Genomic DNA, 15,277 nt, shown 5'->3' on the forward strand with positions numbered 1-15,277 from the left:
CGATTAAAAATTTTCACTGTTCAACTTTTTAAGTGACATTTTTTGTTGTTGTATACACATAGTTTAGTCTCCTTTTCCTGTTTTTCAATTAAATAATGCAAATGAGCATCACAGTTAAAGAAGCAACTACTTGTTGCATCCTTTCCTGCCATAAGTAGTATTATCAGTGCAACCTGCAGATGTGGACACCTCCTACAACTTCAATACCAGCAACCCACACCTACAGAACATGCATAACTTAAAATACCTGCCTGCCCTTCAGTTTACAGAGATTGACCTTTGTGATGGTCTCAGGCCTCAGGAGGGTCTGTCTACACAGTAACTACAAAACCTGCAGCAAGAAACAGGCTTGTATCTGAGGGAGCACTGACTTCTGCTGCAGTTACAACTGCTGTATATAAATGAAAGCACAGGAACGCTGCAATAGATCAGCTGAACACCCACAACATTTTCCAGATTCAGCCTTCTCCAAGGTATGCATGCAGTAGAGAAGCTGCCCTAGCTTTCATTTCCTTCAAAAGAAATCAAATGGAGACATGGAAATTGAAAACCTTTGAGACATGACTTCCCCAATGTCCTTCTAGAAACTGAAAATCACAGCAAACAGAAAAAGTAGTTAAACATGGAAGTAAAATCTTACCGTGTCTGAGCTTCCTTCCAGCAGTATGTTGATTGCTCTGTTCACATCCCCATTACAATCATGTAGTGCCACTATGCATTCATCCTGGTTTTTCCCAGTCACTTCCATAAGCTGGCAGTAAAAGTCAGACATGTTAAAATATCTAAATTAGCATCATAAGAAAGTAAGAGCTAACATGACCACAAATTACAACAGAGCACATAGCTACCATGTCAGAGTAAACTAATATCCAGAATGAAGTAATCTGCATTTCACAGATCTGCTTGGGATTCAGATGAGAGAGGAAGAAGCACAAATTAACTGGTAATCAAGGAAATACTCTTTCACACTTTTTTTGTTCTGTATGCTTGCAGCAAATGCTGCCACATGCAGCAGTACATGAGTGTAAAGGACCACAATTGTTACAGTATCATCCTATCTCTTTCTCCACCAAAATTGCCCCTCTTTATCCCACTGTGAGAAAAAACATACAAGAAGACATGGCAGAGAACAGATCCCCCTGAAAAACCATCCAGACTAAGAAATACATTATCTTTCAGACAGACTAGCTCCCTTGATCCATGTCAGCATAAGGCCACACCACAGTCACAAAGCTGATTAAGGAGATCTAGTTCTGAATTATGCTCCTTGAACTCATGGTGTATATCCTGAAGAGTGTGGGACAGAAATAATCTGTCACAGGGCATTTAGCAAATTCATCTAAAGAACAAAACCTACATGAGCTAGAAATACATATGCAGAAGGTAAAACATATTTTATGCAGAACTTAATTCATCTCCTTCCCACCAGCACAGCTACAAGCACTATTGATGAGGGTCCTTTGGCTTCAAAAAATACAAGACTTTAGTTTTGGCACATCAACCGAACTAGTTTGTAACAAGAACAACAAAAAGCATTTAACAGTGCTTCAGAGGAAGTTTCAGAGATGAAAAGAAACCAATAAATCTGCTCCTTTGCTGCATTTATGCATTCAAGATAATTTTTCCCTCCTGGGTGTAGTCCTAGAGCTTCATGAGCTGTGTAGTCTTCATGAGTATGTAGACTTCATGAGCTGTGATGTAGTCACTAGGACAAAATCACCAATAGCCACAACAGAACAGACACCCATATTGGCAGGACTGCTTTAATTAATGGTCACAGCTACAACAAGGTAATGAAAGCTTGATTATCTAACACCCAACATTCACCATGGTAGAGGAAGTGAGAGATTTCATTTATACACTTTAAATCTTTAATTTTAATGCATACATGGATCTGTGAGGTAAGATTATTTTTTAAAATAGCACCCTGATTTACCTTTAAGCTATCATTAGACTTTTACTTTTCCTGAAAAACTTTGAAGATATTAACAAGCTCAGCTTACACCGACGACATTTTTCTCATGTGCATGTACTTGTGGACAAACTGAACGCTTTCTTTATTCTGACAATCATTAACCATCAGGACCATACTACAGAGATGCACTGAGGAACAGACACCAGCACAAACGAGTTTTGGCTTAAGGGTTTGTCTACAAAGGAAAATCCACTGAAAACTACATCGTCAGAGCTGTATTACCACAAAATTTCTTGTAAAAATTTTACAGTGCAATAAGAGCACCTTTTCCTAGTTAAACTTACATCCTTCTGAAAAATTTTCATCTAACCCAGAAACAGATGCTCTAACTCCAAAATGTAAGATAGCTCTAGAACACTTTACTGTGGGACAAAAAAACTTGTACCATAAGAAACATACTTGTTTCACTTTATCTTCAAAATCTGCATCATTCTTATCGTAGATCATCTGAGCAAGGCGAATCTGTTCTGCTGTTGCCTGAAAAAAGACAATATCCAATAAAGTACACAAAAGGTAACAATATTTTTTAGGAGGGTATCGCAGTATCCCTGCTTCATTCCTACGGATTCCCAAAAAGAACATACACAACAAGCACAGAGATGCTGTGGGGGAGGGATCAATATCTAGACTATTCCCATTTATAGTTGCAAATGTTATTTGCATTAGAAGCAATTCAATACATTCTAATCTATTTGAAACACAGTTAAAGGTCACTGCACTGACAAGACCACCACATAATAACATCGAAGGACCAGGGAAGACTACATTTTAGCATTAATGCTTTGGCTTTTATTTAGAACTATTAATCTAGTGTTAAGAGTTTTATTGTAACAAACTGACAATAGATCTCTAAATTAACCACATCTCTGATGACCCCTGCTCCCACCTCCTTCCACAGCTCTCCCACCAACAAGCTGACTTCGTAGTTTTATTGAGCACTTAAAAAGTCTTGAGTTATGTCTCAATACTTCGCCCATGAACAGCTGCACTGTTTTTTTACAAGCAAATACTGGTCTCTGAAAACTGGTAAAGCAACTTGCTATTGATGAAGTATCTGGTGCTTCTGCAATGTTTCTGGACAAAAATGCACACTGGCAACTTGCAAAAGCGAGAGACTGAAAGAGATGCAGTGAAGTACAAAAAATCCAAACACACTATGGCTGCCCCTGAGAGAAAACCAACTCTCACACAGATGTCACATCACACACGTCACTTCATAGTGTGCCATCTGCAGCCTATGAACTGCACTCCCAAGAAAATACCAAAGAACAGTGTGCACAACAAGATCCTGGACCTCACTTGACTTCTGCTAAAAAAGAAGAGGCTACTGCTGCATATAGAAAAAGCTGATACTGAAGAGAGCTAGGACCCACTATGCAGCTGTTGAGGCTGACAGAAATTATTCACTCTGGGCAGCTGACTGAATCTCACCTTTTGCCATCCCACTTCACAGGATACACACATAAAATTCTGTGCCTCACAAGGTCTGATCTAATCAGGGTCAGACTGTTTGGCCTTTGGAGTTTACCACAAATGCAAGCTTTAGAGGAGGCCACCAATCATAAATGCTGAGGAGAGTCTAAAAATTACTCCAACAAACACCCCCAGCTGCTCATTTGCTGAAAAGTTACTGCAGCTGTCACAGTTCCTTGAGGGAAGTGACATCTGTGCTCAGAGACAATGCTCCAAGAGAATTAGCGATTGTAACAGTTACACACTCTGAATTACTTCTCTTTTTCAGCCTGTCATGCTGACAGCCTCGTATGTCACTCCATTGGGTAACAGGGGGAGGGCCTGCTCTGGAACTCCTCAGTTCCACCTTTCACAGAAGTCGCCCTGTCAGGGTGGTGCTCTGAGCAAAGGAGGTTGCTCTTGGTGATTGCTGAGAGTTCAGCAGACAGCAGAACCAAAATGTCTGCTGGCTTCAGGAATTTAAGTCTTGTTGATCCATTTTCTCACTCTGATTACAGCCTCCACAGGCACACTGTGACTTTTAAGCAAATGAAGACATTTTCTTGGAGACACCAGAGCAAAAACATTCACACAATATAACTTCGGTAGAGATATGATGGCATATTTTATCAAAAACCAGGAATCCACTAGGTTTTATTTTTTCCATAAACAAATGTTTTCTTCAAGTCCACGTTAGGAGACAAAAACATACCAATTTTAAAAGAATAACAAATGTGTGACAGCATCTTCAGTTTTCCAGTGTAAGCAGAGAGCTTAGAAACTTGTAGGTGCAATACCACTCATATTTATGCCAGTGGATTACACCCAGATGGAACTGAAGACTCGGAAGAAAACAAGCCAACAAAATTCACAAGATGACTACAAAAACATCAGACCAGTGTCACAAAAAATTCTGGCTTTTCTTCCAGCAAGTAGTGGTTCTTTATTTTTAAGGTACCATTGTTAGAACAGATGCTGTAGTATCCTAACCAAGAACATAATTAAGTCTTAATTGTGACTAAGAAAGCAGTAGTATTTTAAAACAGCCTGAACTTTACTCAACCTTACAAGACATAGTACTTTTTCAGTATAAGAGTGGAAGAAATTTTAAACTAAAAACTTCAAACTATCAGAAAACAGAAGTGTACAAAATACAAGATTAAGTGACAGTAATAGACATACATCTTACAATAAAATGGCATATTTATTATCCAGAAGAAATAAAATAGAAACACAATGTAATTTGTTAAATAATTTAAATGATGACCAATGTGATATTATGACAGTGGAATATCCATTTGGGAAAACATTATTCTATATTCAGAAAGATGAATAATTGGTGATTAAACAGGTAAATCCAGAGACTTCTGCTGATGAGTAAGCAGAAAGGCCCATCTGATAGCTCAACAATAAAATATATGGAGCATTAAAACATAACTGCTATGTATGAAATAACCACCTTTTCCACTGAAGTGATCAAACCAGTATGTATTATGCATAATGCAGGATAAATGGACAAGATGCAGAAAAAAGTCTTAATGCCTAAAATCAATGAGTCCCATAGTTTGGAAAGGTCCTCAGAGACACACCATGACCATACTCACAATAATTTGTAATTTTTGGTTTTCCTTTTAAAAGCAGGAATTACCAGTGCTCCAGCCTATGCCACTTGTTCTCTGAGGAGAGTTGGTTTCTACCTTTCCTATACCCTTTCATGAGGTACCTGAACAGAACACACTTGCTTTGTTTTACTAGGGCTGAATAAACCCAGATCCCTGAGCCACCCCTCATTTCTCCTCTGTTTCAGTCTAACAACCAATTTTTCAGCTTTTCACTGGACTTCCTCCCATTTGCCTGTATCTGCTTTGTGCCAGAGAACCCAGGCAAACCACTCCAGTGCTGTCTTGCAAGATGTTGGAAAAGAGGAAGCCATCACTTTGGCCAGGCTGCACACTATATTCCTGCAGTGTTGTTTTAAAATAAAACTAAATTCAACTCATTTGTTGAAAGTCACTTTCCAAATCCAAGCATTAGCATGAATCACACCACTATGCCAAATGCTGCAACTCAAGAAGATGGCAAGGGGATTGAGGTCACATGATTAATACTGTGCAAAACAGACCAACAGGGTCTCCATACTGAAGACTGATCTAAACAACAATAGAAGGGAGTATTTCTCTGTAGAGCACCTCTATACAGATACACACTCTGCCAGCAAAGAACTGAGATAGTTTTTGAATCCAGACAAATTCTGAGATGTATCTGTCACGAGAATACTGAGTTGCCAGAAGCAGAAACATTCTGCATTCTTTGTAACCCAGACAAGCACGCAACTACTACTGCCAAGAATCAGTGGCAGTAGGGTGAAACTTATTTCTATCCAACAGATACTGAAAATTTTAGTCTGCTAGGGGATGACCATTTCACTTGGTGGGGCCACTGCACAAGAAGTTAAGGATTTTGCAACATGAAGAGACACTGAGTCATGCTGTAGAACACAACACGCATCTAATGAAGCTTCTCCCATCCATTCAAATTTCTCTCTTGACCAGAAATCTTCTAGCATCAGGAGGTTGGCAGATAGAAGAGATGAAATCTGAGGACTGTGAGGTCACAGGACAGAAATCCTGACACAGGCATCTAATTCCTCACTGACAGGAGACATTGCTGAAGAACACAAAACTGATTTAGAGAGAACACAGGAATAACTTAACACTGTCCTGCAGTACTGAATAATTAAAGCAAGCAATCAAGCATAATCTTCCAAAATAAACCATGTATTTTCACCCCATCTTCTTTCAACTTCTACTGACTCAGAGAATAAATTTGTATCATTTTATTCTCACTTTCAAGTCAAACAAGTTCATACAGTAGCACATACCTGCACTACTTGTTTCTGTGGTTGTATTGGCTGTGTGGCTGAAATTTGCATTTTGTCCCGAGTGCCCCGGGTATGTTCACTGCCCACCGAAGTCATCATATACAGTATATACAAAACAATGTATGTACAAAATACAAAATCTGAAAGAAAAAAAAAAGAGCATGAGTTAAGGTGGATACTGATTCAATAACCAAATAACATAAGTGCAATAGTTTGAACTCCTAACTTTACTACTGCTTCTGTACAGAGACTCATGAGAAATCAGCTTTAATACACTATTTTTGGATTTACTGAAGTTTTTAACACTAAAGGGGGAAATGCAGTAGATAGAAAGCCTTTTTATCAGCTGACTGGGATCTGTGTCAATTTGTACTTCTAGATATCACAGCTTTTTCTAGTTATTTAACATACAGCCTTTTCTGCTGGCTACTCTGATTAAGTTTTAGCTCCAGCTGCATCACTTATACTTCTTAAAATACCTCCTGTCTAGTTCCGATGCCTGGAATTTAACTTCGCTCACCACTCAGAAGACTACAAAAAACTGTATTCATGAACTAGATAGTTCCTCTTTTCCCTACTAACCAAACTGCTTTTCCTGCACATTCATGGAGGTCATGGCCAATTCCAACTTGACTTCTCACCTTTAATTTATAAAAGAAATTATGATTATTAGGTTTAAATCCAGCCTCTATAGCCAGTACTTTTGTGTTATTCTCCCTCATATTTACAGAAACAATTTATAAAACTATGTATCACCCTGCTTTAAACACACTGTGACTGTACAGCAACAGAGAATCCCCAAAGAAACCCCAAATCCCCCCCACACACATCACTGTTACCCCATCTGTGGCTCTCAGCTACATTCTTATTTGTTCTCTAATATTAAAATTACTTTGAAACAAGACATTATTATTCCCCCTGTTTGTACAGCATTTAGCACAGGACTAATCAATGAGCATGGCTTATAGCAGCTAGGGCAACTGGTAACAAATCTTTCCAATGGTTAGAATCTTCATGTTTAACTGCCTGGTTTCTGTCTCCATAAGGCTAGAAGGTAAAACTGCAGATTTTTGGAAGTGAGGACAATTTGCAAGACGAGTGCCTGGGCAGGAGATGTGCAAACAAACAGCAAAGTGCTTCTACTGCAGTCCCATTATATGAGCAAGCCTCAGCACAAAACTTGCCAGGGTAACAGCTGCCTAGCACTGAGCTCAGTGCACAATAAACACAGAATCACATAATAAGCTCAACTAGAAGGGATTCATCAGGCTCATCTAGTCCACTTCCTGGCCCAGCACGGGACCATTCCCAAAAGTCACACCATGTGTCCAAGACTATTATCCAAACACTTCTTGTGCTCTGTCAGGCTTGGTGCTGTGACCACTTCCCTGGATAGTTCCAGTGCCCAGCCACCCTCTGGGTGAAGAACTCTTTTATAATACCCAAAGAAAAGCACCCATGACACAACTCCAGGCTATTCCCTCAGATCCTGTCACTGGTTACCACAGAGATGAGATCATTGCCTGCCTCTCCTCCCTTCTCTTCCCATTACAACTTCCCATTACAAGGAAGTTGTAGACTGCTATGTGGTCTCCTCTCAGTCTCCTGTTTCTTCAGGAAGATGAGCACACTGCAATCCCATGGAGTGGGACCTGTTCTACAACTGACTCACTGGCAGTCACAAGTAATGCACATGCAACAATTAAAGCTGCAATGAGATGTTTCAGTTCAAATACCAATTCATGATACTCTAGAGCCTCACCTACAATCAAAAGGACAATTAACTACATTATCACCTATATTTCTTCTTTACTTTAGAAATACATTCTTTTTGGTCAAAAATTGAACACTGATATTGAATTTATTTATGTTCTGGCTAAAGTATTCAATAGTGCTTTAATGTCTGAGAAGAAAGTATATTTCCATAACAAATATACTTGATCAGGAACTGACTGCAATTATAAGCTGAAGTTGAAAACTGTGTTTCTACAACCTTTTGAATGCACTGAACAAAGCCAATCTCACAGTCCCTTAAAGTAGTCTAAGTGCATTTGTTTTAAGACCCAAAACACACAGACTTTCAGAGCATTTTGTCTGACAAAAAGGTGAGATACAGACAAAACAGGAAGTTACCTAAGCTACTGACACCATGTTCTATGGAATGAAGCAAAATATAAAGTAGATGTGGAGATGCTCTCAGCAGCAAATTCAACATTTTTTACTGAGTACCTGCTCATAGCCATTGACCATTAAGATGTATGGACATTTTCAGTTGAGTCCACAGTAGTATTACTTCGGCTGTTCTTTTTTTTTTTTTTTTAAGCTGTTTGTTTATAAGCTTTGCTGACTGGACTGGCAACATCCAAAAACTTCTATTTATATAGACTAATAATGACCTTTGAGTAAGCTTTTTGTTTGGTTGGGATGTTTTTAGTGTTTCTTTTTCCAAGAATTAGACTGCTTATCACAATTCAAACTAGCACAACGAGCAACGCAAAAAACCCTGAATAGAGCACACAAGAGAGCACTAACTTCTCTGAAAGATAATCTTATAGTTTCATACATGGTTATCTAGAATCAGCCCATTGCTTCTTAAGATTTGTTGAGAAAATGTAATTCCATTTGGTCTCAATTTGTTCATAATTTCTGAATTAACATATATTTATTATGGTACCTAGGAATTTTGATATATCTGTCAGTGTGATTCCCACAACACCACCGAAGCCACTGAAAATATGGGAATTCATATTTTAGACAAGACAGCAGGACACTTAAATTAAAAACTTTTCTGTGTGTTTGCAAAGTACATGCTGAACTACACCCTACCCTTTGACAGACAGGCAATCTATGGTTCCTCAAGCAGATTGTCTCTTCTTTTCCTAGCATGTGTCTGTCCCACCACTGCTTAAGCCATATTTGCTCTCCAGGATGAAAGGATACTTTAAGAAAAAAGGCAGGCACATAAATGGCTGAAACACTTCTGGGAGACGACAGCACAGAAAGATCAGGCTGCTGTGGGTTGGGAACAGAGCTCAAACAACCTGAACACCTTAACAGGGTTTTTAAAGGAGATCTTCATCCTCCTGGTTGTGTGGTACATGAGCAGCACAATTTGGCAGGTTAGAACTAAAAAAAAGCAGCCCAGCAAAGGTACAGGCAGCAGTATGGACTTGTACTTGCCTGAGGCAAGTGTAGAACCTCACATTCAGTTTAACAGTCCCTAACAAGCCAACAAGGATATGCTATAATCCATCAGACACAATCTAGTCTTCTTAAAAGCACAACTGGCAGCCTGATAAAAAGAGAACTTTCAAAATACTGTTATTTTATTTCCTCTTAAATTGGCTCCCACTGTCTACTGGCAGTGTCCAGACACAGCAGATGGAAGACACAGCTGCTGGATACAGCACTCCACCTCAAACACTGCACTGAGTAGGGACACATGGCTGAGGCTTCACACCCAACCACACCTACTGCAGAGTAAGAAGCAACAGGCAGCAGGGAGCCACTGCCTCCAAATTATCACAGTGATAACAGTTTTGAGCACAAGTGGGATATTATTAATTAGATGGGGCTGAACAAGAACATTTCCTTGCTCACAAAGCAGCTTCTTATTCTCTCCAACTCCTCGTATTCATCAAATCTGTTTGGCAGGCTGCTGTCACAGTAATGAGCAGGGTATCACAAACCGATGAACTTAATTTAAACTGTAGATCAAATGAGGAAATATTATTTGAGACTGGGAGGAAGAAAACTCTTAATTGAAATCTGTTCAATAAAGATTTAAAAAATATTCAGGCAAGCAGATGCTTCAGTTTTCATGTCAGCATCTGGTGCAGCACAAAAGTCCCCCACCAGCAGTCCCCCATCCCCCATTAACACCTGACCTTGCAGACACTGCAATTCTAATAAGCAACCAAAACAGTTGTATTTGAAGAAACATATAAAATATTAAATGAAACTAGTACTAATTTCATCACTTTCTATACATTAGTACAGAGCACTAATGAAAATAAAAAGGAGAAATTATTAAAGAAAGACAGAGGGCTTCCCAAAACTCTTGTGTAAAGAAGTGCCTGTATTCTCTCGTGACAATTAATGAAGATGCATAAGATTCCTGTAAACTTTTTTCTTTTTTCACTGATGTAATCTAGTACTCACAGACCAAGGTTGTCTTTACTAATTTAAAAACAAACAAAAACCAAAACCCAAACAAAACTAAAATTTAAAAATGCCTTTATTATTAGTTATTACTTCATTTAAAAATTTCTATTAAAAATGGAAAGCAACAGAAGAATCTAGGATGAAAGCTATCCCAACTCTCAGTCTTTTGTTTTAGTCTTCTGTCCATACAGCATTTTTTAGTCCAAGGACCTACACTACAAATGCAGTTCCAGTAATGTATAACAAAGATTATTCAAGCTTACAAAAGCAATAACAAAATATTATAATTTAACTTTCCTAAAACTACCAAATTCCACACCTCCAAAGTCTTCATCCTTTGTCTTATCCAACACATTTAGTTGGATTTCTGCTTTGGATTTTAGAAGGAAAAGAGAAAGGTGAATAATCAAAGATTAATTGAACACATATCAACACAAATAGCAGGGTTTTAAAGCTATTATGATATTTTCTGTGATCTGCTGTTCCATCTTACTTCAATGAGAACTCTAAGCGTTTTAGACTGAGAAATCAAAAAAACTAGAAATACAGAGAATAGAAGTTCACTTAACATGGTTGCAAGCCCCCAAGATACAGGAAATCTATTACTGAACTTCCAGGAAAAGACCAGGCACAGCAATAGCGAGTGACTTTCAAGACTCCTCTGGAAGTTAAATATTCACTTCCATCAGTTGAAAAAACTTCTGCAGTTTCAATTCCTTTCCTGAGGCAGTCTCAAATAAGTTACTTTCTTGATTCCTGGACAAGGAGCTGTGACAAACCATGAAAAGACCTCTGTGTACACATTAAAATTGTGATTGCATTTTTATATTCAAAAATAAAGCTACCAGTCAAAGATTTCTCACAGCAACAGGGTTGGGAAAAGGCTGCAGGACACTGCCTCAGGAGGGCATAACTGCTGTACGTGTACAGTGAGCTCAGATTTTACTGCTCCAGTTGTAGTATTATATGAGCATGAGGAGAAAAAACAGTGGGAAAAAATTACATCGGCAAAGCACCAATGTAATGCATTTCCCTTGAGTGCTGTTGTCCAAAGCATCTCACCATCTTTATTGATGACTGAAACAGGAAGAGTTTGCAAGAGTCAAATGTTCCTCAGGAGCCAGGCTGATGACTCAGGGTCTGTACTGCCCCAAGCAACTACATTGAACATGAGCTTATGGGTCCTGGGAGAACTCGTGTCTCATCCTACAGTCTTCTATAGCAAATAGGAAAAATATTGACCTGCATCACTCGCAGAATGCCAAAGGAGAGAGAAACTTTACTACCTGTATGCTCTTACATTTTACCAAGGAAAGAGTATTGCTGAGGGCAGTCTGAGTCCCAGCAGAAACCCAAACTAATACCTAAACAAGTCATGTTAACAAACTGTAACCAATAACCAAGTGACTATTCTTACCCACCTTTTGAAAGCCCTCCGAGTTGTTATTTGAAATTATTATCCTGCTAGGCAAATCTATAATTAGCTAATAACACAATCCCATCTGCAAAAAATCAAAAATTTCTCTTCAATAACAGAAAAAAAAGTATTTTCTTTTAATGATTAATACTCCTAACCATATGCTATGCAAAGTAAGACAAAGAAATACACTAATAGTTCTTAGAAATAAAAGACAGCACTTGGTAGGAAGAGCACTTGGTTTTGGAAGAGCAAGTGCTCCTCCTCAAAAGACTGGAGTTAGGCAAAAGCTGGTCACATATTCAGAGCCCAAAAACATGATGTGGACAAGGGACTGAACACGGCACATCTTCCAGTAGTAGAGCATGTTTCAACCATGGAAGTATTATAATTAATATATTTTTTTAATCCTCTCAGAGTATCTATTTTTTTCCTATTATCCCAGTGTGTCTGACTGGGATAATAAGAAAAAAGATGTGCTTACATTTCAGTATATACTGGTGATTCTCTAGTTTTAACCAAAATCTGCCAGCTACATTTAATTGACATCCTGCAAACCTGTCCTCATCATTTCTTTAAAAATATTAAAGCTTCTGAGGCAACATATACCCTTATTCATACAGAAATTTCTGAAGGAAGAAATGCAACTTCAACTGGTATTTAGAAAAAAAATGTAAGAATCAATCCCACCAAAATCAGAGAAGCCTGACTGACTTCCACCTAGGGCTTTATCTTCCACACAGCCAAGTCAATCTTAAAGACTTGCAAAAAACTGGTTAGCAAAACTTACCCAGCTCCACTGCTGTCCGTATGCACCTGAGTGACTCTGGACAATCAAAGGCAGTGAATGTCCTAAAACATTCAGAGGACTTGACCTTATGTTTCAGACATCAGTACCTACAAGGAATCAAGTTTTGCTCCCTGAACAAATAAGTCCCATGTTTACAAGGACCTGCAAAATGCATTAGTTACCAACAGTTATGATTAACTGTACTGAAATTTCAAGGAACAGAGAGACACAGACAAACTGCACATTGTTTTCTATGCTCTGGACTACTGCAGACCATCAGAATTCTGGACTATCAGGACTACATAGAAGAGATTAGACCACAGCTGTTGCTATGAAACAAAAACAAATCAACAACTAAAAAAGAATTTTAAAAACCCCCCAAAAAAAACCAAAACAACAACTACAAAAAACAAAACAAAACAAAAACAAAACCAACAAAACCCACTCAAACCTACCAAGACCAAAACAGAAGAAAAAAAAAAAAACAAAAAACAACAAAACAACCAAAGGCTGCACTGACCCAAATAAAAATGAAATAGATAGGAAACAGGAATTCTCTCTGACAACCAGCCATCATGGGGATACCTTGAGGAAGAAGCAACAGCAAGTTCACTTTTCAAGTATATTTGTCTTTTGTCTGCTAAGAAGTATTTCAAGGAAAGTTTTGGCCTGTCCAAATATTTTAAGACCTGAAGGGAAAAATACTTGTTCCTGCCATCTCTGACTGAAGACGCTCACTTCTTGCCCTGTCAGAGAAAAGACCTTCTTAGGTGAAACCTCTCTAACAGCTGCCAAGGTAGAAGAGATAATATTCTCGTCACTGGCCTGATAATATTCTCAGCATGCTGTCCTGAATTGTCAACCCCATTAGTATCTCAGGTCAGGGAGTATAAACAAGGGCTCAGAGGTGGTGCTTGTATACCTATGAACATAACAACTTCCTCTTGTGACAGAAGAAAGGCACCTCAGGAGATAAAAGAAAATATTAGCCAAGTCAATACACGGTACACTTTCTGTTTATTCCATGACTGCTACATTAGGTGGTGAAGTACCATTAGGGTCACAAATCTCTTCATACCTGTTTCTCTGGGTTTAGAACAATCACAAAGGAAGAAATAGTAAGGCCCTTGGTGTTTTCTCTCCTAAAGTTTCCTGAGTAGCATCCAGTGGAAGGGCACCATTGTGTCTACAACTTCCAACAATGCAGCAGCTAGCAATGCTACAGCCTGGTCTTCCCCTGCAACAAACACTCCAACTGAATTATTCACTGCATTAACTAGCAGGATTGGAAAAAACATTAACTAGTATTTAGTAAAAAAAAGGTTTACTGCAGTTGGGGAAAAAAAATAAACTAGCAGGCTTTTTAGGGTTGAAAATTATTATCCTCTGCAACCAGAACCAACACAGCCCTCCTGAAGTCCCTCAAACAAGTAAAGGCTAGCTGAGCACATTTAAGGTCAAAAAAAAACATGACTGGAGTTTTAGTTCCTCTTTGGGATCTGGCTTTATATTCACTTGAAGTTCAATCCAAACTTGAAGTTCTGTTTGGGCAGAACCCAAACAGTTTGTTCCATTAAAATCAAGTATCAGCTCACATCTAATACCGCATAACTGTGAGCAATCACCAGAAATGGCATGCCTGCTCCCCCACTCCTTAACCACAAAATATTGCTCCTTTCCTTCAATCAGGCTGTGATCCTGCATTTGCAGAGTGAGCCGGTTCAGCAGGCTCACATAAGAGCAAACTAAATTCTCTAAAACAAAACAATCTGCCAGTTCAACAAGCTTATCCAGTGGAAAACTATGCGGCTATACAACTGCTGAATCTGTCAGGCAGGACAGGGATCAAGTTCACAAGGAAAAGGGGAACCTGCTGTTTAGCAGACAGGCACCATTTAAGCGCAGGTAGAAATGTATTTTGTTTTTCTAAGTTCCAGTAGAGCATGACTTGATCTTGGTTAAGCTCACTGTGTGAAATCAAAAAAATTAAAAAACATTCCCTGTAGGCATTTTAAAAACAAAATAAAACCCAAAAAAACTCCCAGTAGAGTTTTGAGGAAAAGTATATATTTGAATATATCATTATCTTGCAGGAAAAGAGGCTTCTATCACATTTACTGAGGAACACCTCCTGTTCAACCTCTTAGATACCTGTTAGCATCTAGTTAGTAACTTAGTAACTAGTTAGTAACAGTGAAGAGTATGCATAAGATTTGGAGGTGCTTCTATCCAAAGAAGAGGAGGGTATAATCAACATCAGAACAAGCTACACTAACACAGCTTATGTTAACCTAAAATACAGTCTTTTCCCCCACCTACAGAAGTGAATGCATACATTCAGCTTCAGGCATTAAAAGAGATTCAAACTAGTCCAAAGCAACTTATTCACCCATAACAATCTTTAATGATTTTGTATGCATAATTGAATATTCAATGCTTTTGCCAGTCATCTGTGGATGCCACTTTTAAAGGAATAACACAATTAAACATCCACACATTCCCTATTAAAAACCTTGACAAGGTTTGTTTACCCTGCCATCTCATTAAAACTCATAGCATCCCCTCTGAGGGAGAAAGGAGGAAATCCAGACAAACCCA

At 38.6% G+C, this 15,277-nt stretch overlaps 1 protein-coding gene across 21 annotated transcripts in view; it reads right to left on the minus strand.

Annotated features, from left to right (window-relative positions):
- The window catches only part of UBAP2 (ubiquitin associated protein 2), a 106,715-nt gene that overhangs the window by 79,060 nt on the left and 12,378 nt on the right, over positions 1-15,277 (minus strand). For 20 of the 21 annotated variants that reach the window (XM_012577608.5, XM_072921896.1, XM_072921892.1 and 17 more), the window contains exons 2-4: positions 6,309-6,448; positions 2,375-2,452; positions 641-751 (exon numbers count right to left, since the gene is read on the minus strand). In XM_012577608.5, the coding sequence (XP_012433062.1) occupies positions 641-751; positions 2,375-2,452; positions 6,309-6,407 (288 nt within the window). In that variant the 5' untranslated portion in view covers positions 6,408-6,448. The remainder of the gene's footprint in view (positions 1-640; positions 752-2,374; positions 2,453-6,308; positions 6,449-15,277) is intronic. The other variant, XM_030258185.4, reaches the window with a different exon arrangement.

The sequence above is a fragment of the Taeniopygia guttata genome, chromosome Z (assembly GCF_048771995.1).
Source record: "Taeniopygia guttata chromosome Z, bTaeGut7.mat, whole genome shotgun sequence".
Lineage (NCBI taxonomy): Eukaryota > Metazoa > Chordata > Aves > Passeriformes > Estrildidae > Taeniopygia > Taeniopygia guttata.